Source organism: Artibeus jamaicensis, unplaced genomic scaffold (genome assembly GCF_021234435.1).
Source record: "Artibeus jamaicensis isolate MK-2021 breed Jamaican fruit bat unplaced genomic scaffold, CSHL_Jam_final scaffold_1019, whole genome shotgun sequence".
NCBI lineage: Eukaryota > Metazoa > Chordata > Mammalia > Chiroptera > Phyllostomidae > Artibeus > Artibeus jamaicensis.
In genome coordinates, this window is record NW_026522025.1 from 15288704 (window position 1) to 15315797 (window position 27094).

The 27094-nt window shown below is 38.6% G+C and overlaps 1 protein-coding gene across 3 annotated transcripts in view; it reads left to right on the plus strand.

Annotated features, from left to right (window-relative positions):
• Positions 1 to 27094, plus strand: part of SGIP1 (SH3GL interacting endocytic adaptor 1) — a 197344-nt gene that overhangs the window by 87598 nt on the left and 82652 nt on the right. For 2 of the 3 annotated variants that reach the window (XM_053655629.1, XM_037164907.2), the window contains exons 4-6: positions 6484 to 6540; positions 9121 to 9175; positions 9886 to 10061. In XM_053655629.1, coding sequence (XP_053511604.1) covers positions 6484 to 6540; positions 9121 to 9175; positions 9886 to 10061 — 288 coding nt within the window. Of the gene's footprint in view, positions 1 to 437; positions 519 to 6483; positions 6541 to 9120; positions 9176 to 9885; positions 10062 to 27094 lie in introns of all 3 variants that reach the window. The other variant, XM_053655628.1, reaches the window with a different exon arrangement.

A 27094-nucleotide genomic window follows, 5' to 3' on the forward strand; every position in this document is an offset into this window, starting at 1 on the left:
CCTTGCTGGTCCCCAGATTTCTTGATTTTTTAAGAAGTCTGGTGCCTCGGCTTGGATTTATTCAAGTTGTGCTTATGGGAGTCCACACCCACTTCGAAAATGACTTCCTTCAGATCTAAATCAGATGCCTATTCAAAAGGTCCAAAAGAACAGCTGTTACTGAAAAAAAGAATTCACATTAGGCTCATTGGGCTGGAGTGGGAACTAAAATAAACCTGGTGGTTAAAAATATTTTTTTGAAAAATCACCCTTTATAATACTTTACCTATATTGGGGTGTTAATTGCAGCTATAGCAGGTTTTCTCCCACACCTGACTCAAGGTTCCTAGCTTTGGGGTGCCTGTAGCATTCATGTAGTTCTTGCATTAAATGTTAAGAAAATAGACTGAAGTTTACCAGACATTGGGTAACACTATAATCAAGGCTCTATTCAGCAGGGGAAAAAAAAGACTCAGAAGACCCAGCTTCTCCTCACCTCTTGCTTCTGGCTCAGAGCCCTCTCGTTAACTCTGTCTCAGGTACTCTCTACTTCTGTGTCATCTCTTTGCTTCTGTCCGGGTCCCCTCCCTGGGTTCTCTTGTCCCCTCCATTCCAACTTCCACAAGGCTCTGTTAGCTATCCTCTGCTTTCTCTCCCTGCTGCTCCCAGGCTGGATTGCTATTTCTTGCTTCTTTCCCTCTGCCACCCTGAGTCTTGTCCTTTTTCCTTTCTCTGAAGCCCTTCCCACCCTCATTGTCTGTGAGGCCCCATTGCCACCTCAGTGTTTCTGCTCTCCTAGGGACCACCAGTTTAAATGTCTGGTAGCTTGCACCCAGGGGCCTGACGCATTGCTGGCATGGAGTAAGCACATGCTGCATTGATGAACCTAGCTATGAGTCTGCAGACTTGTCCACTCTAGCTCAGGGCTTTGTACCAGAGCTCCCCAGGTTCTCCTTTACCACCACCATTCCAAGTCATATAAAGTTATTTATCAGTGCTTGTACCCTCTTTGTTTCTCAATTGGAAACACCATAAATATCTCTGGTCATGATTATTAGGAAAGGGGAATTATTAAATTTTGATTTCTCAGGAAATAATGCAGACCCACTTGAAAAAAGCTACATTCAAATGAATGCTAGTTCTCTGAAACAGGATGTGCAGTTTCATGGGCAATTGGAAATTATTATCCAGCTGCTAGGTTTACTATTTGGAAATGTTCCCCAGGTTTTCCCTACTAATTGTGGTCACCAATTTGAAAACTCCTTATTATACCAGTGCTATAGGGATCCAAGTTGCTGTTTGCATTCAGTCCTTAGAGACCTGAACCTGATTTTATTTCAAACTCAGATTGATTACTTTAAAACCTTGTGTCTGTGGACCCACTCTATTTTTACATGGCTGATTTAGCTTCCAAATTATTGTCTTTTGGATGACTGAAGTTGAAATTTGTGTTTCACTGACGTAGTTCTACAAACTATAGGTGGTAGTATACCCCTCTTAATGTTTATAAATGACTGTTAAAACAGAGCTACACAACAGGTTTAATGTACTTAAGCATATTTCAGTTTATCAAAATCCAATGAAGCCCATCTCCAGCGACAATGCTTTTGCAGACTCATCTACAGAGGTTTCATGGCAGGGTTCCATGTATGAAAGTGGACTTACCTTGCTTCCCACGTGGCTGAAGGTACCTGTCCACTGTAGAACTGTCTGTCGTGGTGTCTGTGAGTTCGGACAGCTAGTGTTACAGTGCATTTTGACCCAGAGACAAACTAATTGTGCAGGATACACTTTAACTTTTTCCTAAGCAGTTTAGATTTTCATCTATGTATAGACTGAGAGCGTTGTTTCTGCTCATCCTGAGTAGGTATGCAGGAAAGGGCCCAAATCTGGAGCTGTTAACTGTGTGTGCAGCATAAATTAATGACCCTTAGCAAGGTTGTGACCCAGAGTAAAATATGGTAGAGCTAGGCCTTTCATACTTTGATTAGAAATACAACCATTTTTATTCAGTCTTACTGGGTCCTGGGCTCTGTTCTCTACCTGTAAATTAAGTGCTGGCTGAATAAGGACTAGATCCACATAATCCCCAGTGCCTGGGTTGTATCTTCCTCCTTCTTTCTTCTTCTCTTGACCTACCTACACTGGCCTGCTGAATAGAGCCTCATTATGGCCCCCAAGTCCCCTCTTTGTTTAAGGAACCCTGCAACAGTGGTCGGCCCTACAATCTGGCCTAGGAGTTTCTTCCATGGTATGTTTGCTACTTCATGTGATTCTTTATATGTGTCTGAAAGAACAAACAAGTCCTTTAACAGCTTTTTCTACATGAAAATAATCAACTGCAGCAGCCTAGCCCACAGGAGCCACCCTACAGTAACAAAGCAGGGTGTGTGTGGGAAGGGGGAAAAAGTTTTGGTAAGGGAACAGATTTTAGTTTAAAATTTCCAAGGGGTATGTAGAAACAGTGGGTAAAATCCCAATTTGAAACTTAGAAAAAAAGTAGCATTTATTTACTCCACTTAAGAAGAATCTTTTTTAGTTCTTTCCAAATTACTTTCTGAATAACCTGGCATCAATTTTTAAATTAACCAGGTAGGCTGTATATACTGGTCTGAATATACTTTTAAAGAGTGATCAGGCATAAAAGATATGTGTTTCCTTTGAGACAAAGGAAATGTATTCAGAGTTTTTAAAATATTTATTCATAAGAAATATTTGGCTCTAACATAAGCATGACCATACAAATTGAGTAGTCATTTATTAGGATTAGCATTATCTTTGTAACGTTAGGAATTTGGCATGACCTTGGCTTGTGGTAAACAGTATACTTTATCAAAGGGATGGGGAGTCAAGGGTGCTGATCTCTGCCCAGGCTATGCAATGACTTTGTTCATATGGCAACCACATTCTGCCCTCTAAAATTCAGTTTCACAGTCATACTGCCACATTTGAGGTATTCCCTAGCCACTTTTGGCCAGTGGCTACCATATTGGACAGCACACATATGGAACATTCCCATCTTCCCACACAGTGCTATTGGACGGTGCTGTTCTGTAGGATTATTTGAAAAGTGAGTCAAGTCAACCTCAGTGGCAAAAAGATAATATTTAGGTAGTACATCCTGTGTCTTGAATACTTCTCACCTGCAGATCATTGTGTGGCCATGAGCTGACACAGAAAACTCACAGTGGAAACTAAGAACTTTGATGAATGTATGATAAAACACAATTATTACTACATCCATTGATTTAGCCCATCATATTATGTGAAAACAGATAATAAGCCTGACCAAATTACCTATTAAAGCAAAATTAACACTGCTGTGAGCTTCAATTATCTTTAAATAATAATCATATATTCAACTAATAAAGGTTACTTATGCAAAGTATTGAATTTTGGAACACACACAAAAGAGAAAAGTAAAATAATGTGTAAATCCAAGGGAAAAAAATCACTGTTTATATGTTGGTGAATAGCCAATATTGCATGTGCTATTAAGCCTAGTTTTTAAATATCCCCCTACTTCACTTATCTTCTTCCTTGCCTATTCAAAGTTTTCCAGTTGAAAATCAATAGAGCCATTATCTTCACTGTTACCATTATGAGCTACACTTGTTTAAGTAGCTAAACCAGGAGAATTGTTTCACTCTTGGGGTTTACCCAAAGAATTTCAGCCAGACTCTGTCTACCATTAACTTGATAATTTCCACTTGTGAAACCAAATATATTTGTAAGAATTCACTAGCACAAATGAGGCCAAGTAGCTAATTTCTCTAATAAAGCTCTGTGTGTATGTTTTGAATACCTATCTGCCAAAAGGAATATATTTTGTTAGTGTTAGTATTTGTGTTTAGAATGTTCCTATTTTAAAAGAAAAAAATTCATAGGTCTTGCTTGTTCTTCATCTCATCTTTTTTTGGTTTCTATGGAAACAAGGAAGTTTTCACTTAGCCCAGATCTAGAATATTCAGAAGATTCAGGACTTTTTAATCTATATGGTTGGATCTATCTATATTGTCAGGAAAAGAAACACATGTTTGTTCATCTAAACACATCATCAGTTTTGGTTTTGAAGGGCATTGTTATGGAACAAAATTATCATGGAGGCAAAATATGGAACTGAAAATTCTGAACTCAGTAATTTACTATTACATAATCTCTTTGGATTTTAGATAACAATCCTTCATATTGAAGAATTGTTTAAGAACTAAAAGGTCTATTAATAGTAGTACTATACTGATCACAAAATTCATGAGTTTAGTTCTTTGGGATCAACTTAGTTCATTTGATTCTCATTATTATGGTTAAGTTTGTGTGTTAAATTTATTCTATATACTGTCTAAGAAGGATTTGGAGAATTTTTGCAAAGATATTGCAAACAAATTGGTAAAGTAGGAATTAAAAAAGAAATCAAACATGGCAAAAAGAAAAGAGGAACCATGCCCATTCCCCATGGAAGAGATTTTATATTATTAAGGTGGCACATTATTTAATGGACCATGTCCTCAACAATAGCTTTATAGCTTATACAGGGGCAAAGTTGATGTTACATGTTTTTAAAGCAACCTTGGCTCAAAGTAGAAAGAATGTCAGTGAAGTACCAATTTAATGAAGGCAGTTATGTGGGAAAGTTAAAATGATGTAGTCTGAGTACATAATCTTTTTCAAGAGCAGGAAAAAGGAGGAGGGGCAAAAGGCCTGTGTTGCTGGGTTCTGGTCTGTGGAAACATTGGCAGAGTTCTTGCACTTTTGAACTGTAGAGCAGTGGTAACACATAGGGAAGAAAGAGGGCTTGAACATATTATCAGTTCCTTATACACTCTTCACCCTTACTAAGACGTTGGTTCTTAGAATGCCCAGTCAACATTCAGTAAGTATTAATCAGTAATTATGGTTACTAAATTACCTCTCATTTGGTTTTCTAGTGGTCCTACATGCAAACATTAAAAGCTTACTGCTCCCACCTATTTGTCAGATTTTGTTAGCTGCTCACATTGTGGTCCAAGTGGCCTTCATTTGTGATTGCGAAATTAGAGGTCCCGTCTTCAAGCCTCATGTGTCACCACTTAATATGTGTTGCTCTGGGATTTGCTAGTGCTCAGTAACATACCATTGCTCTCTGTGTGCCACATACCGGAATGCTGTTGAATGAACCATCCGTTACCAACCTAAATCGTGTTTTCGTCCTTTGCTCCCAAAAACTAGAGAATCTGCCCTGACTGGTGTGGTTCAGTGGATTGGGCATCCTTTCACAAACTACTGGTTTGATTCCCAGTCAGGGCACATGCCTGGGTTGTGGGCCAGGTCCCCAGTGGGGTTTGTGCCCCACTCTGTCACCAAGAGACAGCTTGGTGACTCTCTGTCACCAAGAGACAGCTGATTGGTGTTTCTCTTGCACATTGATGTTTCTCTTCCTCTCTTTTTTCCTCCCTTTTTCCTCTCTCTAAAAATAAATAAATAAAATATATATTTTTAAACTACAGAATCCTATCCCTGGCTGGTGTGGCTCAGTGGATTGAGTGCTGGCCTGCGAACCAAAGGGTTGCTGGTTCATTTCCCACTCAAAGCACATGCCTGGGTTGTGGGCCAGGTCCCCAGTTGGGGGCACATGAGAGGCAACCACACAATGAAATTTCTCTCCCTCTGTTTCTGCCTCCCTTTCCTCTCTCTAAAAATAAATATATAAAATCTTTAAAAAGAAAAGTATTGAATCCTAGTAATCTCTCTTTGGATGAGGCAACATCCTTGCTCAAGTGCTGTTGCCATATATCATAGTTGTGTTAGGGGCCAAAATAGAACTTGAAGATACTCCAGAGAGAGTAATGCTGTTATCCAATCATCTTTCGATGATGAGTGTTCGTGAAAGCATCAGACACATGGATGGCAGGCATCACAGTTGATTCTGATTCTATTTTAATAGTTTGTTAAGAAAAAGCACTTGTAAATAATATCAATTCTATTTTTAATACCTAGGAGCTGAATTAACTAATTTGGAGCTGATTTCCTTTATCAAGGGGTTGGTTGGGAAAAAATTGAGTCAGTATTAGAAAAGCTAAAAGCTTAGTTAACAATTTAGATGAATATTCTTTGGATATTTTGGAACTACCTGCATATGAGAGCAAATGGAAGTCAAAATGTTTTCATTTAAATATATATGTATGGTTTTATCCACTGAAAGTATAGAGGATCCAATTATAATGTACATGCTTCTAATTCTGTGGTAACTGAATACAGTTTGAATGGCTAGTAGTTAATATCCTATGCTTAGGTATCCTACAGTCTTTTGTGAAATAAGCATGTGAGCTCTATTATGCAGTATCAACAGCAACTCAGTGTATCATTCAGTTACACCTATGTGGTTGCTTAATAGGCTGCTCTAATTTGTCTTTCCAGCCCTGGATTTTGATAGCTCTTGCTAAATAAAATAAAAGTTAAGTATTCTTGATTCCTTTTTTGTTTTATTCAAATGTTTCTCTTCTAAATTTATTTTCAAATTTATTACAGAAGAAAAGCAATGGGGCGCCAAATGGATTTTATGCAGAAATTGATTGGGAAAGATACGTGAGTATCAGAAGATGTTTTTTTATTAAGTATTTCAGAACTTGAAAATGAGTTGAGGCATTCTTATATTTAAAATAGAACATAGAAATAGGTGAACACGCCATCTCATCAGGAAGCACCTGACACATTTACATGGTATAGAGTTTGAAAGTGCTAGAGGTTATTGGATATGAGTTCAAGACCTAGCCCCTCCACAAGTCAGCTGTGTGTGGCTTTGGGATAGTTATTTGCTTAGCCAACTAAAATGAAGTCAGTAGTTGCTTTGTAGCATTGTTGCAAGGATTTACTGAACTCATTATTTGTTCATAAATAATGTTATAAGAGAAGCCATGAGATATTAAGAAAGGGTGATTTTTTAAAATTAATTCTTTTTACCTACAGAGACTCTTGTTATAATTTTCTAGGATTCTTAAATATGCCTTAGTGTGATACTCTAAGCAAGCAAGAAGTAAGATAATTAAAATACCAAATTACTCATCAAGTCCTGCTGCACTTCCTACCCCCGCATTCAGCACACACACTCTAAACCCCAGTGCTGTCCCTGGTCAACAGGAAGTGCTCAACTGAAGCATAACCTGCCTCAAATTTCTTCATTCCTAAAAACTAATAAGGCCATGTAGGAATTGCTATTATAATTATTAATACATTAGATACAATAAGTAATTATATCCAAGTAATAAGAAGTAACCCCTCTAAGTAATAAGAAGAGTTTTATTTTTAACACATGATACCATCTTGCTTTTGGCAGGGATGATATCAGGGAGGATATGACCTTTAAGCAAAGCCCTAAAGTATAATCTGGCGTTGACTGGCTGACCATTTGAGGGAAGGGAATTCCAGGCAGAGAGAATGGCATTTGTGAGGACTCTGAAATGGGGGGGCAGAGAACTTGCAGCATTCAAATCATGAAAGTTAACAGTGGGAAGAAGGCCTTGTGGATGAGAGGGATCAGGGAAGAGAATCTCAGGCCTGAGCCTAGAGAGAGGATCAGGAGCCACTGCAGAGGCTGGTGGGCTACGTCCAGGCACTGGGCTTTTATTCTGAATGCAGTGAGAAGCCAGGGACAAGTTTTTAGCAGGGAAGTGACCTTAATACACTTGTATTTGAAAAGGAAAAAAAGTAAGCTGAGTACTGAAGAAGGACAAGAGGGAAACTACAAAATAAATAAAGGTGGCTTTTCCATGCATTCAGATCCTCTTCTCTCCCCAAGGTCATGGCACTTTTATTGCTTCTGTGACTCCAAAATCTCTACCTCCAGCTCTGTTCTCTCTAACTTCCAGGCCTATTACTTCACCTTAAAAAGGGCCACCCTTGAGCTCTTGTTCACCTTCTTCCCACTCTCCCTTTCACCATGTAGGGTTTTGTCTCAAATACCTGGGATCAAGGAGTAGGTCTGCCATTTGCTGGGTAAATTCCTTGAGATATGGCATCTTATTTCTCTTAATTTCCTTCTTGGTGAATAGAATAATTCTTTCCACATATGATTGTTATGAAGGTTCAGTGAAATAAAGTGTAGGTCATAGTGCTTATAATAGGAACTAAAATATGATAACTATTCCTAATCATGCAAACTGTCTTTTTCCTAAAAATGTTAGTTGTTTGCTTTACAATTACTTCAGCCAGAAGTACCAGTGATCTCCTAGGATTCGAGGGTAGAAACCTTGGAGTTTTACTGACCCTTCCCTCTCCTTTTTCTTTTATGATAGATCTGTTAACAAGAACTAACAATTTGTCCTTTCAAATGTTCTTGATTTATCCCTTCCCACCACCACCAACTTTGTCTATATTCTCAGCATGTTTTACTGGCATAATGCAAGTATTTTGAATTAGTTTTCACTTCTTCATTTTCTTCTGTGCCCAGTCTATCCTGAAGTGTACTTCCTAAACACCTTAAGAGGCTTCTTTCAGCTTATCCTCCCCTGATTGAGAAGCTGCAGTAGCAATACCAAGTCTGAAATCTCCCCCCGGCATGTTGGCCACCCATGGTCTTATTTCCCATTGCTTTCCACTGTCCAGCTTCTTACCCAGTCACGCCATCTGAAGAATACTGTCAGTTTCTGCCACGGGGTCTCAATATAGGCTCTTCCTCACCAGTGAGCCCCATCTGCCTTCTCCCTCAAACCCAAAGGGCACATGCAGATCCCCGATTCTTTCGATCTCACTAATTTCCTCTTCCTTCAGACTCCTATCACTGATGTGTTGTTTTTGTTTTTTTACTTTCTGCCTCCAAAAATATATTTCAACTTTCCAAAGGACAATTAATTTTCATTTTATATCTCTTCATGTTACTTATCACAGTCCTTTGCTTACAGAAAATGCATGATAAATTCTCTGAATGTTTCCTTTCATTGATCATTGTTGATTCCTAGTTTGTTTTCCCAGTAGTAAGACTCCCCAAGTACCCTTGAGTAAATATCTAAACATATACTGCTGAGCATTCAATTCAAAAAATTAGAATCCTTACCTCCGAAAATAAGAGACATAGTTACATCCTTAAGAAGAATGCTCTAGAAGAAAAATGAGTAATTCCTTGACTATTCTCAGGATAATAATTGCATTATGTGTACTTGTATTTTACAGAACTCACCTGAGCTAGATGAAGAAGGCTACAGCATCAGACCTGAGGAACCTGGCTATATCCTTTCTTTATCTTTTTTCTTTTAATGTTTATTCTGTCTCATAAAGCAGTATTATAAATTCAGGTTTTAAAAAGGTGTTGAAATAACCCAAGCTTCCCAAATCCTCTTCTATAATATTAGCAATGAATAAACAGCACAGAGAACAGACTGATCACCAACAAGCAGGCATTTGGCCTTGATCTATTCATAGAAGTGAGGAAGGGAAAAGAGAAAAATGTGCTGAAAAACAATGGTGTAAATTGTGGATACTGGGTTGTCTGTGAAGGCCTGATGTGATAGTGTCATTTTCCATGACTGGCAAATAGCTGTGACTTGTGCTTTCCCCACAAATCATCTCTGGGCAGAACAGGTCACACTCTGAAACACTTAAACCTCATCACAAATCATCCACTAGGGTGACTTTCCTCTCCCTGCAGAGGGCTTGTCAATGTGCGTACTGGTGTGACACACCAAATATCCAACTGCAGCAAACCTGTAGCACATTATAACTATTGCTCCCTGAAATTCACCGTCCTCAATCATGTTCCAAGGAAAGGTGAATAAATTCTAACCTTTGCCTGATTTACTCTTTTACGTGGTTGTTTTGCTTTGATTAGCTGCCACCTTAAGGATATTTTTGCTGCCTCTAGGTGCAGTCATTCTTGTCTTATGCTCATCACTGCCTTACAGTAGAAAAAAGAGTTATGTATCTTTAACTGTGTTCTACCTACCAAAGGAAAGCACTTTTATTCTTCAAGTGAATCAGAAGAAGAAGAAGAATCACACAAGAAATTTAATATCAAGATTAAGCCATTGCAATCTAAAGACATTCTTAAGAATGCTGCCACTGTAGATGAACTGAAGGCATCGATAGGCAACATTGCACTTTCCCCATCACCGGTGGTGAGTGGTTTTTTTTTATGTCAAGCTTGGGTGAGGTTGAACAGGGAGCTGTGTTCTGCCCATATGCATTAAGTAGAGCAGGAACTCCTCAAACTGAAGGGCTGCATGTGGTCACCAATTTCTATAGTTCTACAAACCGTAAATAGTTCATTCTAGCTATAGAAAGTTATGCTCATTTTGCATTGCATTTCTTGTGCTTTTCAAAATGGTAAAAATGCATAGGACCCCATTTCTTTTTTTATACTTACTTTCCTGAAAGTATTTGCAAATGAAAAAAAAGATTATCTAGACTTACTTCTGAAGCAATTAAAAACAATATAAAGTTTACATATATACTGACAGTGATTTCTAAAAACATATCCTAGTGTCTATTTTTATGATATAACATATAGAAACTCCTAGGAAGAAAACCAAGAAAATTACTTTTCTTAAAAATTTTTTTATTGTTATGCTTCAAAAATATATTACTATAATATCATAGATCATAGTCTAGAAATATATTAAAATCATAATCTTCACTATGTTTTATTATCAATTATTTTAAGTACTTTATCTTTTAGGCCCCTCAAATACAGGTATGCCTTATTTGTTTCACTCAAATTGGTATTTTTTCCACAATTTATACTTCCTTCCTCCAATTCCCATCTATTAAATTTCTTTAGTTCTTGAATTCTAAGTTCCAACATTTACAAGATTTTGTCTTTGTTGTTTGATAAATGCTACAGTTGTTTTCTAAAAATAGTTATGAAGAACACTTGAAGGCTCTCAAACCAGCAGCAAATGTGTTCTTGGCACCTTCTTCAGAGAGATGTGATCTCCCTATAGCATTCCCTCTAATGAAGTAGTTAACAAATGCTGAACCACTTTTGTGATGCTTCTGGAAATAGCCCAACTAACCTTTCTAAAGGGATTATAATCATCTATCCTTTGATAGATGCCTGCCTGGGATGAAAAAAGTCTATGACACCTTCTTCAGTGCTTAGTGTTTATAATCACCTTTATTGCTACTGTTAGTGACAACTAAAAGGATCGCTAACAGTTATCAACCACAGCGAGTGATACTTCAGGTAATTTTTAATCATGTGCTCACTTATTACCTTAAGGATGTCTTCCTAGAAAGGGAGACATGAAGAATATTAGTGTTCTTTCCCTGCCACATGGAAGTTGCAGATTTTATACTCACATACTGGTCTGTGATACTGACATATTGGTCTATAGTACCAGTGATTTCTAGTAATGGGAGTGTTTTAAATTGCACATACTTTTATTTTTCAGTTGACATCTTTCAAATCATTTCTCTTGTATTGAATATTTTTGTATCAATTGTAAAAATCTATTTAAGCACCTGAAACCAAATTATATCCACGTCTCCATGGGTTATAATAAACTTCGTAGGCATTTGGAAGCTTCCTGGGTTAAGTGTGAAAGGCAAGTTCACAGGATTAAGTGAACAAATGTATAGGAAAGAAAGCTTACTAGAATAGCCAGACACATGGTAGATATATGCTGAAAGCTAGTTGAACCTAGAAAAGAAGAAATGCCCTTTATCAAAAAGAATATCTATGCCCAAGTCACCTGCTGGATATTCCTCCAACCAGAAGTGCTGCTGAGGAAGTGGCAAGAAGAGTGGCTGCTTCCTCTGAGCTCTCCCAGCACCTCCTTTAAAGGTGATATATTGGCATGATGTGATTAATATCCTGTTAAAAAGATGTTTGGGAAAGTAGTGTGAAAATAAAGGAGAGACACTCAGGAAAAGTAATGGTAGGGTTAGGCTGTGCATACCAGCAACACCACAAACTGAAAGACCCTCGGATTCCTGTATCACCACCATCCCTGCACCTTCAGCTTGTTCTCTCTAATGTGAGAACCTGGCTTTGTCATCACTATGATTTGCAAATATTTTTGACTTTATTATATTTAGTATAGGAGAATGAGCTACCTTAGGAAAATATAAGCATGTTTCTGGATATACATAAGTGTAAAGGAACAGTATAACTAAAAACATATTCTTCACTTTAGAACCTTTATTCTCATCTAGATAATCCACATGTACCTATATTTCATGCATCCGGTACATTATCTCTAAAACCAGATATGTAGCAATAACCTTCTGTAATTCAGTTAGTACCATGATAAAAGTGACAAATAAGTTGTGCAACTTTAGATGTTTCTATTAAAACAATCAGAGTATTTATATATCTATACTTAATTCAGGTGAGAAAAAGAGAAATGGAGCCTACACTAGTGACATACTAGAATATTGCATTTAGTCTGTTGTTCTTAGTCTACATAATCATCAGTCATTACATATACTAATTAGAAATAGAGGAAATTCCAAACAGTGAGCTATTCATAACTATGGTTTATGTTGGATTTCCATTTCTTTTTAAAGAATTTTAAGATAAACTCAACAGGTAAAAGAAGTTAATTTCTATTCTTATCATGTGGTAGTTTCCTGGTAAGATACCATGCTGATAGGGCAAGACTGAACATCACCCATGTTTTAGTTGTTGATTTGGCATCTGTACAAGTTAGAATATTGTTAGAGATACTTTAACAAAATGGTAGTGGCTTAAACAGAATATATGATTTATTTCTTTCCCATAGAAAAGTCAAAGGTGATAGATAGTCCAGATCAGTCATAAAGTCTTACTCCAGGGATCATTCAAGAACCCAGGGACTTTCTGTATTACTGCTCCACCTTTGCTAGGGTGCTGATGCCTTAGCACCATCAATGACCACCATGTTCCAGCCTCAGGATGGAGGGAATAGAAAATAAAAGGCGAGTGGTTTTCTTTAAGGGTTTAACTCAGAAATTGCACCCATCACCACCACTCAGATCCCATTGAATGTAATTTAGTCACATGGTCACATTAACTAAAAGGGAGTCTGGGAAATGTAGTCTTTGGCTGGATAGACATGTTACCAGCTAGAATTCAGGATTCTGTTACTAAAAGACAAAGGAATTAGATATGGGAGATTGGTGTGCACATTGTCCGTTTTTGCTACTACATCTTAAATAATCTCAGATTGCTTTTGAAATTCATTGGAAAATGGAATTATTTTCCCATTCACCTTCAAAGTATTCCCAAAATCTAGGAAGTTTTCTTTTAAAATTTTCTTATTACTAATATCTAAATGCCAGTGATGCTGTGCTGTGTGCTAACCAGCAGTAGGATAAACAAAAACAAATTTAAGCACCAAATTTAATTAAAGTGCTAACTTTTTTGGTTGAAAGACTCTTCTGTCTTACAAAGTTTGGTGCTTTTTGAGGCAGGCTCTTTCATTGTTGAAAGAAAATTGTTAAATGCAAATGCTATCTATCTATCAAGGACAAAAATGCTAACTTTTGTCCTTGGTAGTAGCTGTGCTCTTTAGAGGATGAACAAAGTACAAAGCCCTCATTTTCACAATGGGTTTTCCATGAAGCAGACTGATTCCAGCTTGAAGTTTAAGTTTAAGGTGTTTATTAAGGAATGACCTGGTGTTTATTAAGGAATGACCTGGTTTACAACACCTGTGGGGTAGGATGGGCAGAGGGAGAAGTTAAGCTGAACTGATCACAATGGAGCTCCAGAGCTGAAATGACCCTTCATGGGTAGACCTGAGTTTGTCTAAGATGAATAACCTTTACTATTACATCAATCAGCACTCCCATAAGGGCAGGCGGAAAAAGGGCATGACCTTGGGAATGACCTTGCAGTTGAGGCAGATCCCAATGTGTGAACAGTTGAAGGCTGTCTTCCAGTAGCACCCTCAATGGCTGGTATGAGAAGCTCCTGTGAAAAGAAATCTATATGTCACATGCTGGTGTTCCCTACAAATACCTTGTGTCTGATAGAGAGCCTTTTATCATCACCACTCAATAAATTAGTGTGTGTGTGTGTGTGTGTGTGTGTGTGTGTGTAAACAAATACATGAACGGGACCAGGCCAAGGACAGGGCACTGTGGCAAGTCACTGTCACCTAGTTTTACATCCATCTATCAGTAACCTGCTTCGGCCACCCTCCTTCACCATACGTTGATTCCCCTAACACTGCCTTCATCCTGGCCACATATTTCCATTTTGTTTAGACTAGTGATGAAAATGTCATTAAATATGACACTGAATTGGAGATACATGGAATTTCTACAGCTTTACCAGACTGGAAACCACCTGAGAGGAAGTGATGGCTTTATTTTGCCATTTAGTTAGACCATGTCTTTGCATTGTCACCTAGGATTACCACCTTCTTTTCCAAGTGCTTTGAGGTCATCTGCTGAAATAATTTGTTCTAGAATTTGGGGTTAATGTAAAGCAGTTGTGTAGTGGAGCAAGAGCGTAACACATGGATTCACACAGGCCTGGGCGCCAGGCCCGTGTCTGCCATGTTCTCTCTGTGCAACCTTAGATAAGCCCCATAACTGTCCTGAGCTTCTATTCCTCGTTCATAGAGTGAGGACTATAACAGTCCTTACAGAAATTTAGTGCAGGTTACTTTCAGTCTCTGGCAGGGCCATGTTTTATTTGACTTTTTGCTGCCTTGCTTGGTTTAGCACAGTGCATGGCAAACATTAGGCCTTCAGAGAGTTAATAAATGTCTGAATAAACAAAGCATACAGAAGATCCCAATAACGTTCCTTGATGCATAATTGGCACTTTGAAATTGTTCATTTTATTACTAGTTACATTAGGGTTTTTCAGAGAAACAGGATACATGTATACATCTATACATATATCAAGAGATTCATTACAAGAAATTAGCTCACACAATTATGGAGGCTGAGCAATCCCACAATATGCTGTCTGCAAACAAGAGACCCAGGAAAGCTGGTGGGGTAATTCAGCCTGAGTCCAAAAGCCTGAGAACCAGGGTGGCTGGTGGTGTAAATCCCAGTCTGAGGGCAGGAGATAAGATGTTCCATCTCAAACAGTGAGACGGGGAAAAGAGAGTGAATATCTCCTTATTCTCTGCCTTTTGTTCTGTTCAGGTCATTCATAGATTGAATAATGCTCAGCCACATTGTTGTAGCCCAATTCAAATGCTAATCTCATCAGGAACACCCTCAGGACACACAGAGAAACCATATTTGATCTGAGTACCCCATGGCCAGTCAGGTTGACAAGTAAAAAATATATATATTTTTTAACTTAACTTTTTGCCCTTATTGCTTCCCCATTTCCAGTCTCCTGCCCAGAAAGCATTCTGTGTCTTCCTGTCCTGGGGTATGTAGTCTGTCTACATGTCAAAGCTTTAAGGCAGTTAAAGCAGTTTGGGCTCTCTTGCCTATCCTAGACATTAATTCTGAACCAACTCTGATCTGCCTTTTAGATGGACTAGTTTTAAGTCAGGTGTTTTTTTTTATACTGGACATTTGTGGTTAATAGTTCTTTAAACACAGATAGAAACTTGGTCTTTATCTGCTGAAAAAACTGGAAGGTAGTGGGAAAGGTGTTAGAATCTGATAAACTTGAGCTCAACTTCTTGCCAACAGTACTGCTTAGAAAAGTTTTCTTAAACCTGTTTGAGTTTCAGAATCTTCATGTCTAAAATAGCAATAACACTGTCTTACAAGCTGGCTATGGGGTGTCCATCTCTTTCTATGAGTACAGCGTAAAGATTAATCTTCCTAAAGAAAGGATGTTTGCTTCCATTCGTGCCACACTCCCCGCGTTCAGGGTAGCAGCAAGCCTCCATTATGTCTTCCAAGAATGGCTTTCTTCTTAAAAAGTACAAATTATTTTTTGAAAGGGGCTAACTAAAATAATGGTGCAAGATCAAACTATATAGGAGATATGCCCTTACACAAACAACCAAATGGGAAGTCAACTTATAATTGAATACAATTCCAGTTAAGATAATCTGAGGGAAAAGGAAATAGACACTTATTCCAATAATGTTAAAATTACTCAAATGACCAGGCTGTACCTCTTAACTGGATTGCCTGGGGCAAGTTACAAAACCTATGCCTTTGTTTCTTCATCTATAAATCAAGATAATCACCATACCTACTCCATAGGGCTATTGTGAAGATCAAATGACTTAATACATTTAAAGTACTCATAATAGACAGTACATTGTTGTTGTTAGAATTATCTGCAAAGCCTAAAGGCACATTTTAAAGAATATCATTAATAGTGGTAGATTAGGAAAACCAAATAGCCACAAGTCATTTAGAGATAAGACCAGTAATTACCCTGGGCACAAAACGGGGAAATTAATAAAAGAACTTTCTTTGTTATGCCTAGAAACTAGTTTTGAAGATGATTCCAGGAGCATTCTTTAATTGTTCTGAGTAACATAAAATCCCCTGAATAAATGTGGAGACTGAACTGAAAGGTAACATTCACAGTGGGATCCTATACTGTGTGTCCCCACTGCCCAAAATTTATTTTATGGAGAATTGACATTGTTTCTCATCCTTCAAATCAATTCACTAAATAATGGCAAGCACCTTCCATATAGCAGACACTGAGAACTAATATCAAAAGTTGTATACACTTCCCTGGCTGGTGTAGCTCAGTGGATTGAGCATCAGACTGTGAAGCAAAGGGTTGCAGGTTCCACTCCCAGTCAGGACACATGCCTGGGTTGCAGGCCAGGTCCCCAGTAGGGGACACATGAGAGGCAACCACACATTGATGTTTCTCTTCCACTCTTTCACTATCCCTTCCCCTCTCTCTAAAAATAAACAAAATATTTTTTAAGTTGTATAGACTTTGTCCAACCTTCTTGCTAACACTGCCTAGAAATTATCAGAAAATAACATAACAGTGTTTCTAGCAACACACAGAAGCTGAAATTCCTCTTGTGGTCCAAACCCCTGCCTGTCTTCACTTCAGTTTCCTGATTGCAAATACAGTTTTCTAGGTCGGCTGCACCTCTGGCTTCCATTTCAGAGCCTTCCGGCCTCCTCTCCCCTCCCAGGCTGTCTGGTGTAGACATCTCCATTTGTCCCAGGATCCACAGGGAGCCCTATCTCTGGCACGTCTTTAGCCATGTGTTTTGTTTACTCCACCAGGCACCTTAAAACCTGTGGTTCCCATAGCTGTGTGGAAATGAAAAGACAAATGGTATGGCCTAATTATTGGTACAATATCCTTTTCTCACCCTCTGCTGTGGATTGAATCGCTTTTGTTCTTTGGTGAGCCAAAAATCACTGCTGACTTCCCCTGAGAGGTTGTTGTTAACTATAAGCAGCTGTGAAAATTAGTGGGCTGACTGGATGTCAGATGCTTGACATACATTAACTTGCTTATCTTCATAACAGTGCTATGGGATAGGTACTGTTATTGTTCTCATTTTACAGATGAGGAAATTTAGGTGTGGGATTAATTAGCTCACCTCAAGCATCATAGCTAGTAAATGAAGCTGCTGAGATTTAAATTCAGAAGGTCTAGTATCTAATGCAGAACTCTTAACCAGTCCATCACACTATTTTGGTAAAAAGTTATTGGCTGTTTTTCCAGAGGAAAAGTGAAAAAATCAGTATCTCATCTAAATCATTTTATGTATAATTTCTGAGTACTCGCAACCCTTTGAAGGCTGTCACTTTGATGGTGCCTCAAGGGCCCGTGATCCCTGCTCAGAAGCTGACCCCCTGAGCTTTCTCCTTGCCAGCCTACAGACACTCCTAGTCTGGTACTTCAAATGTCCTTCCAGGTGACAAGGCAGCAAGGCGGAGCTAACAGGCCAGCCAGGCTGAATTTGTGCTGCACTATGTGGTTTCTAGTTTATGAAAAGTCTCTCATTTTATATTAAGACTCCATGAACACTTAAAGTGTTAAGAAATAACACCTCATCTTTGTATGACTCATATATTTCAGTTCCCCTACTCAATCAATCAGCAAGCATTTTTATATCAATGATTCATCGTAATAATGGTTTACATTTTATAAATGCCGGCATGGTCAGAAGGTGAAGCAACACCATGAAGCAGGCAGAGAGATGATGATCGCCCCATTTCAAAGATGAAAGTAACTTAAAGACAAGAGGCTCTTGATGGCTCAAGGGACAGGACTCTAGCAACAGCCTCCTTCTGCCATATTAAAACCACAATGTTTTCTCATCTGCAAAGTAAAGGATTCAATTGTCTTTCAGATCCCTGTCAGCTTTAACACTCCGTTGTGTTTTCTGCCTGAGTCTGTGGGAAGCAGGTTGGGGACACAGCAAGGCAACCAATAAAAAGAACATTTCCTTGAAGTATACCGTAAGATAGGAAGAGCACAGTCTTTTGAGTCTGTATCTTATTATCCATGTGTCCAAGGGCAGGTCCCTTAACTTGGAGCCTCAGATTCTAAATCTGTAAAATGGGAACAAGAATATCTACCTTCTCAGGATTTATGTAAAGATGACATGAGCTAATGTTGCAAAATGCCCAGGTCAAGCCCTATAAAGTGTCAGTTGCCTTTTCAGCTCTGCTTGCCTTTTCCTTCACTTAAGAGACTTGTGGGAGGTAGAAAGATAAAAATAGCAAGGGAGATCTTGTGCAAAGTCAAGAAGAAGGGGGCTGATAGAAATGATGTGAGAGTAGGTGTCCACCCCCCCCCCCAGCACATAGGCTAGTGCCTCCTCCCATTGTCTATAAAATCTAGTGATACAAGACATAAATATGACAGGGAGTTATGAAGGAGCAATTAGTTGAATCTTGTTCCTAGAGATTTGCAATCCATGACAGAGTCATTTAATCAAAAAATATGGGGGGGGGGAGACAGCTTTGAACTAGAGGCAGTCTGGTACTTTTTGCCTATTCCAGGTGGCCCACCCACCCTGCCACCTCCAAATTAGCCTGCCAGAGAGTAAAATCCATGAATTTGCTGCTGCTTGGTAACACCACCCCCTTTCCTTTCCTCACTTTGGCAGAAGGTTCAGCACCCCATTGAGTTCAGTAAAAACAGAGTCATGGGCGGGGGAGGAGAGCTCCAATCTCCTACACAATGGCATTTGCTCCTGGTAGAAACACTGTACGGGTGCAAGGGAAGGCTAAAGATTATGTGCACTCTGGTGCCCAGTGCTCAGTCCAAGCCTCAGATGTAGAGAGTTAGAAGAGGCTTGGCTTGGATTCTGCTCATCAAAGGAGAACTTCACAGGACAAGCATCATTTGAGTTGAATATAGACCAGGGATATCAATCAGGGGACATATAAGCTGCCACTCCTCCCTCCAGTCCTTTAGCAGACATTACAACTCCATCCCAGATTCCAGATGCAGGCTGAGAAGCCTTGAGACAAAGCTGCAGGCAGCCTGACCAAATCTTCAATGTCAGCACATGAGATGTTAACTCTTTTCCAAGCCTTATAGAGAAAGATAGATGGGGAAATGTGTGGGACTTTTTCAAAATGTAGTGTTCGCTTTCCTACATTACAGTAAGCTATGGACTGCCTCCAGATGAATTAGTTTCATGTCTGATTTGTGTTTTTCTTCCCTTCATTACTAATTCTTTTTCCCCCGGGGAATTCTCTATTGCTTTTGTTTCCTTGTTTCCCACCAGCCAACCCCCATGCCCACCCACTCTCCTCTAGTAAGAGTAGATCACTGAGTTGTACATTTTGATATCCTCAAAAATGGTGGAATATGAGTTCCATCTGGATCACCTTTCGCATTATTTCTCTAACCAAAACTGGTTGTATCCTCTGAGTACATGGTGTTTTGCTTCCCTTTGTGAGGTGTAAAAGGATTTCCTTGCATAACTCCAAATTCTTTATGTTCTACTGTCTCAGGCAACCTGCTCTGGTTGAGGGTTCCAGAAACCAGATCGCCTGGGTCAGAGAGAGACTCAATTTCTGTTCCCAACTTAAAATCTAATAGGATGAGACAATCAATACACCCACAATATTGAAACATAAAATGTTAGAATATCCTCAACAAGATGTAGCAAATTCAAGAATTATATGCTTTTAATTATAATGCTAATTATATTTGAAAACACTAATATTTTAAATATCTTTAAGGTGTTCTGCCTTGGTCATGTTAGTTCTACTGGTACGGAGTTTATAATTTGAAACTATATTAACTAATGGCCATAATCACAGTAGAACAGGTTCTGTAAAGAAGCAATCAATTTCAAAAGTAAGTTTGTAACAGAAGCATCATTTGTGAACAACTGAGGAAATCTGGGTTTGTGACAACTAATCTTTCACCTGGAAGTTGTAGGTCCTTACTCCTTCCTCTGTGGAGCCTTTCCTCAAGAGCCTACAGCACTGAGTGACACACAGTAGGTGCTGAGGACCGTGTGATTGGATGAGTGGGTGATCTTCACTGTGGGGAACTATGTGGAACTTGGTGTTTTGCTGTGATGGAATGCAACTTATATCCCTTGCACCATTTTATAGAAAGAGCATGTTTAGGGTTCTGAATTTCTTTGATCTTTTCCCCTTCTATTTAATGAAGTTTTTCTCCATTACTGAACTGATGAAAAATATGGACAATAACTTTGTATCGTCTCTTAGAGTTTATAGGGTATTTTAAGTTTATGAATGTGTTCTTCTTTTTGTGGGTGCTGCTTTCTACCATAATTCTCTTCCCAGTGAGATGTCTGTTTTTTCACCTAAAGTCTCAGGTTTCAGTCACTTGACCTTGAGGGTGAAGGCTAAATACTTTATTGTCTTTCTTATACTACTATATTATATAAGTAGTTTTTATACTAAGTAGTTTCTATATATGTATGAATTATAGTGTAAAAATAAGTATTACAGTATAAATTGTATTTATCCCTTTATCCTTTGAAGAATAGTTTTAGTGCCAAAAATAATCTACAGCAATGAATGTACTTTTTAATTGTTTTAGAAAAAAAATCTTAAGAATATGAATCACTCACATTAATTATGTCAGAAAAATGTTCCCTTGGCAACTGGAGAAAATGTTATTTTTAAACAGAATTAAGGTGAGATTTTTTTTCTATCTCTTACATCTGTCTAAAGGACAGCCACCTACTGCCCATGGCCCATAGCATAGCCAAGCACCTCAGTCAGAGCCTCTTGTCCCAGTGTGGCCAAGAGCAAGCAAGAAGATGGACTGGTCTCATTCTGTTTTGCCAAGTTGAAACACCCTTCCCACCTCTTATCTGAAGCCCATCTTTACTATTTTGTTAACATGGTACATAGGGAATCAAAATATGCTTCCAAAGAGTAATGACAAATGACAGCACATGTCACATCCAGGTGTTGTCTGATACCGTTTTATCTGTTTCATCTATGCCTCTTCTCAGCAACCACAGTTACTGAACATCCACAGTTGAGAACTCCTGATAAATAACAGCCACAGGCTGCGTTGGAACAGAGTGGAGCCACAGTCTTCACAGTGGTCTTCAAGCCCCTCTGCAGGACACTGCTAACCCCCAGAGTACCTCCTGCCACTCTTCCTTCTCATTCTGCTCCTCCAGGGCCCCCTTGCCGGGCCCCCTTCCCCAGGTAGCTGCATTGCCACGTCCCTCCCAGCTTCAGGTGTCGGCTTCTGTCGCTTTCTGCGAGGCCTACCCTGATACCCTTATTTAAAATCACAGAACTCTGTCTCAGCATTCCAAATCTTTTTACTTGCCTGCTTTTTAGAATTGCACTCATTATCTCCAGAGTAAATAGTTTGCATATTTATTATCTGTCTCCTTCCCCTCCTCCCCAAAATAACCTCATTGGAGCTTTTTTTATCTATTGTTCCTATTATTTTGTTCACCAATATACTTAGAATAGTTTCTAGTCTTTATTAGGTGCTCAATAAATATCTGTTAATGATTTATAAATGAATAAATAATCCTTTTGTTCCTTGTTAAGACTGGTCATAAATAACAGATAGAAAGTGGTTATATTTATAATAAAATCTCATTGGTTGAAATATAAAGATTTAAAATACAGCCGTTCTGTCACTAAGGCTAAACAATTGTAGACTATTGAAAAGGCTTATAGATTAGATCTGGCTTTTTGTTTATTGATCCCACTCTATAAAGTTGGATGCCAAAAATTCCCATGGCAACTCTGTTCCTTGTTAAGAGGCAAGAATGTGTTTATAGCACAAAACTTCCATATAAGGATCATTGAAACTCTGCTGTATATTTTCTTCTTTCACCTTTATTAGCTTTTGCTCTGGGTCTTAAACAGAATTCAGTTTTAAGTGTTGCTGATTTCTAGCCCCTCATACAGAAATGTAGGCTTCAACAAGACCTAACTTGAATGACTACTTGCATTAGAAAGTGATTTGGGATAACTGCAGCCCCATAGAGATTCTCCAGCTACAGAGAGCAGGGGTCTACTTGTGCCTGGGAAAGCTGTTGATCTTAAGGATGAGCTACCTCTCAACAAGATTTGTGAATTACCTTTTCCCAGGCCATGGGATAGGGATAGGGAAATCCCTGCACTTAGAGATGATGCAGTGGTTATATTTTAGGTATATGTTTTGTCCGATCCAAAAGTTCACTTGGTCTGTTTCTAAGTACTAATGTGGGGCAGGTACACATCTTTTATCAGTGCTCTTATTATTTTTCCATTATTAAAAATCAACTCTGATGCTATTAGTTCATTTTAAAAAGGAGAATTATCTTGCCATGTCATCTTCTGTTTGTTTGTTAAATATTCTGGAGAAACCCTTAAGCCAAGAGGCTACAGCCTCTTAGTATTGGTGGCTACTAACAATTAAAAAAACACAATATATTAAACAAAGATGATTTAGCCATTATGTAGCCAAATGAAAAGGTGTGGGGAAGAGAGGTGCCATATCATTATGTATTCATGCTTATTACTCTGAATCTAAATAATATTCATTTAATTCTAGAAAAAAGCTGAGAAATTTACCTTAAAATTAGTGTTTAATTCCAAAGTCTGAATTCGTGCCTAGAAACATAAATTCACTCTCTGAAACCCTTGTTCTTTGAGACCTGCTGTGATAGATAGGCATGATCTAGTTAGCTCTTTTCATTGGAAAGGTCCAGGATCATTTCCAGCCATGAGTTTTTAGCGCTGTTGTTTCTAGACCCCAGTGCTGATAAGGCCCTGAAAGTGAGTTTAATCCAAGTAGGGAACTTGGGCTGTGCCACGAGCCCACCCTTGACCAGGTTCTCTTATGTTAGAGATCTGGGGTCGAGTCCCACCTCCACACCTTTGCAACTGCGTGAGCTAGGAACCTTTCGGAGCCTCCTTTTCCTCATTGGTAAATTAAAGCTAGCAATGACACCAGCCACCTAAGGTAAAACAATAACAGTAAGTTTTCAATATATGCTAGTTGTCAATATCACCCTCTCTTTTAATCCTTACAATTCAATGAAGTAGCAAGCATCACTGCTTTACATATCATGGAATTGAGGCACAGTGTAACTTGTTCAAAGGCATTCAAAAAATAGGGGTTAAGCTAACTGAATATATAAAAACTCATGTTCCTCCCTCAACCACAACAATCCCTTTGAAGCTATTTGGTTTTAATCCTAAAATTCTTTTTGTCTATAGGTTGAGAACTTGGACCCTAATAATTTTCATTTCTTTGTACTACTTACCAAGGGTCTGGGTCTAAAAGCAACACCAGGTGCATGGCCTCTATCTTGGTCCTCAGTTCTAAAGATTTAGCTTTTGCTATAGGAGAAAATTTCACCCTGGAGATCTGATCACATAGTTCTACACTACTGTTTGTACAGAGCTGTGCCACCTTGGTAACTGAATGCAGGTCCAGCTGCCTGCCACTCCAAAAGCCAGTACTTGGGAGACAGGTGCTATTGTAAAGGAGAGAGGTTTATTCAGATGCCAGCCATCTGGAAGATCGTGGATTCATGTCTCAAAGCCCATCTTAACATCTCAGTGCAAGCAGAGGTTTCTGTAAGGAGGGAGAGGGAAAGCAGAACAAAGAGATCAAGGGGAGGGGTCGGAAAGTTCTCTACACACAGACAAGCACAGTCCATTCTGACAAGACAAGTGATGGTCTGGTGTGTACCTTGGCTCCACTGTTGAAGGTCAGCAAGTCCCCCAGAACTGGAATGTCTGAAGATCGGAGTCTGTATCTTTGTAATAGTTCCTAGGATTCGTATACAATCATGCTGTTTTATCTGCAAGCTACATGTTAGTCAGAGTCAGCATTCACAGCAACAATGTCAAAAGAATGGTGGGGTGGGTTACAGGTCTTCACTATTACAATTCCCCACTGTTACACCTTCTTAGAGACTTTGTAACCTGTGTTAGTACCTGAGGTCACTAATGGGCAGACAGATAACAGGTTGAGAGCTAAGAGCTAAGTAAAACATTTATGGATGCTGGTGAAGGAACCATTACAACTGGGGTTATATCACTTGGTCGATATATAATCCAGCTTTATTTCAGAGAGCAAAGCATCTTTCTATATTGTAAAAGACACTGCACCTCAAACATTTTATAGTTTTTAATGGCCCCCAAAGTGGAGTTCATAAGCATATTTTGAGTGCCCGCTATGCTTGGGGATAGCAAGTCCATTCACAACCATCACTGTGAGCTAATAATCCAATGGAAATAAATACCTAAATAGCACAGAACAAAATATGAATGGCAAAAAACATACTTACAACATGTACCTTTGTTATCCTTGAAGTAATTAAGTGCCAGGCAAATAAAAAAGACCTTCAATATGGGCTTATTATTGTGAACAAAAGGAATGTGCTGTGATCAAATCAGAGAAGGGAACAGTTTATTCTGACTGAGAAGCTTGGGGAAGGCCTCAGGGAGGAAGTGTTACTGGCCTTGAAAAATGAGTAAGCTGGAACTGAGGGAGAGGGAGGAGGCATGGAAGGCTGAAGAAGCAGCTTGAGCAGAGGCAGGGGAGTGTGTGTGTCACCTGCGTGTTCAGAAGATGTCAGGAGACTGTGGCTGCATGTAGGTCTCATACAGACCACAGTGGGAGACGAGGATGTGAAGGTGAGCTGGAGCCCATCGTGAGGACACAAGGTGATAGAATGAAGCCTGCAATCTATTTTCTGAATACTAGGGAGGTTTATGAAGGATGGAGTAATAGTTTTACTTCACTCTTTTTTAAAATAATTCTGAGGATAGTGCCAAAGGATGGATTTAGAGGGCGAAACTGGACATGGGGACCATAGACTAGGAAGAACGTATAGAAAGCTCGTGGAGTACTTCAAGAAATGAAGTCCTCGCTTAAGAAAGTTGCTGAGGAAATGAAAGAGCATTCCAAAGAGCCAGAGACCTACTCACCAGGAAAATAATTTGTTGTTGTCTACTGGGAGTGGTGGGAACTGACAGATAGAATGAAAGAATCGATGGTTGGAGCCAGGGTATTTGAGAAGATAATAGGTACTGGGTTCCCTGATAAGACTGGAATTTCTGGAAAATCTCATGTTTTACTTTCAGGATCATGCCTGGCTATAAAATATTAATGGCATTTTCTGTCTCCTTTCAGTGTTACAAAGCATATTTTTCTATTTTCAAGACACAAATCTATTTGATAAAAGCAAATTATTCAAAAGAGCTTAGAATGCCCTCAAATGGAGCCCACACCTATGCCCTCTGTAGCTTGAACTTACAGGAGAGGCAAAACTTTACCTCTACCCATCTTAGATTTTTAGCTAGACCTCTAACAAAAAAAAAGTTGATAAAAGAAAACCATACAGAAATTTATTAATAAGCAAGTTTCATGTATGCCTGAAAGACACCCAGGAAAAATTAGTAACTCAAAGAGATGACTTAGAATTCAGGATTAAATATCATTTTTAAATTTATTTATATTGTCTTTTTTTCCATTACCACTTAGCCCCCTTATACCTCTCTCCTCCTGCAGTCACCACACTGTTGTCCATGTCCATGAGTCCTTTTTCCTTTTTGCTCAATCCCTCCCCTCCTCACCTCCACTCCTCCTTTAGCTATTATCCTGCTCTCTATCTATGAGTCTGTCTCTGTTTTGCTTGTTAGTTCAGTTTGTTCATCAGATTCCACATATGAGTGAAATCATATGGCATTTATCTTTCTCTGACTGGCTTATCTCACTTAGCATAACCTTCTTCAGGTCCATCCATACTATCGCAAAAGGTAAAATTTTCCTCTTTTTTATGGCTGAGTGGCATTCCATTGTATAAATGTCTCATCATTGTTTTATCCACTTATCTACTGATAGACACTTGAGCTGCTTCCAAATCTTGATGATTGTAAATAATGCAGCAATGAACATAGGGGTGCTTATATTCTTTCAAAAAAGTGTTTTGTGTTCCTTCCAGTATACTCCCAGAAGTGAAATCACTGAGTCACAAGGCATATCCATTTTTAATGTTGTAACCATGGATGGAAAGACCTATACTTGGAAAATTATAAGACATTGAAGAAAGAAATTGAAGAAGATACAAATAAGTGGAAGCACATACCATGTTCATGGATAGATTTAATTAACATTATTAAAATGTCCACATTACCCAAAGCAATCTGGAATCAATGCATTTCCTATCGATTCCAATGGTATATTTCACAGAACTAGAACAAATATTTCAAAAATTCATATGTAACCACAAAAAAACCCACATAGAAACAGTGATCCTGATAAGAAGAACAAAGTTGGAGGAACCATGCTACCCAATATGCAACTATACCACAGTAATCAAAACACCATGGTACTGGCATAAAAATAAACACAGATCAATGGAACAGAATAGAGAGACCAGAAATAAACACACTTTTATAGTTAACTAATATTTGACAGGGAAGCAAGCACATACAATGGGCAAAAGATGGTTTATTCAATAAATGGTATTGGGAAAATTGGACAGATACATGCAGAAAAATGAAACTAGACCACTTTCTTAAACCACAAACAAGAATAAATTCAAAATGGGTTAAAGACTTAAAATACTAGACCCAAAACCATAAAAATTGTAGAAGAGAACATATACAGCAAAATCTCAAACGTTGCTCATAGCAATATTTTATCAGATGTATCTCCTCAGGGAAGGGAAACAAAATAAACAAATGGAACTACATCAAACTGAAAAGTTTTGGCACAGCAAAGGAAAACGTCAACAAAATAAAAAGACAACCCACAGAATGGGAGGACATATTTGCCAATACATTTGATAAGGGGTTAATATCCAAATTTATAAAGTCAACACCAAAA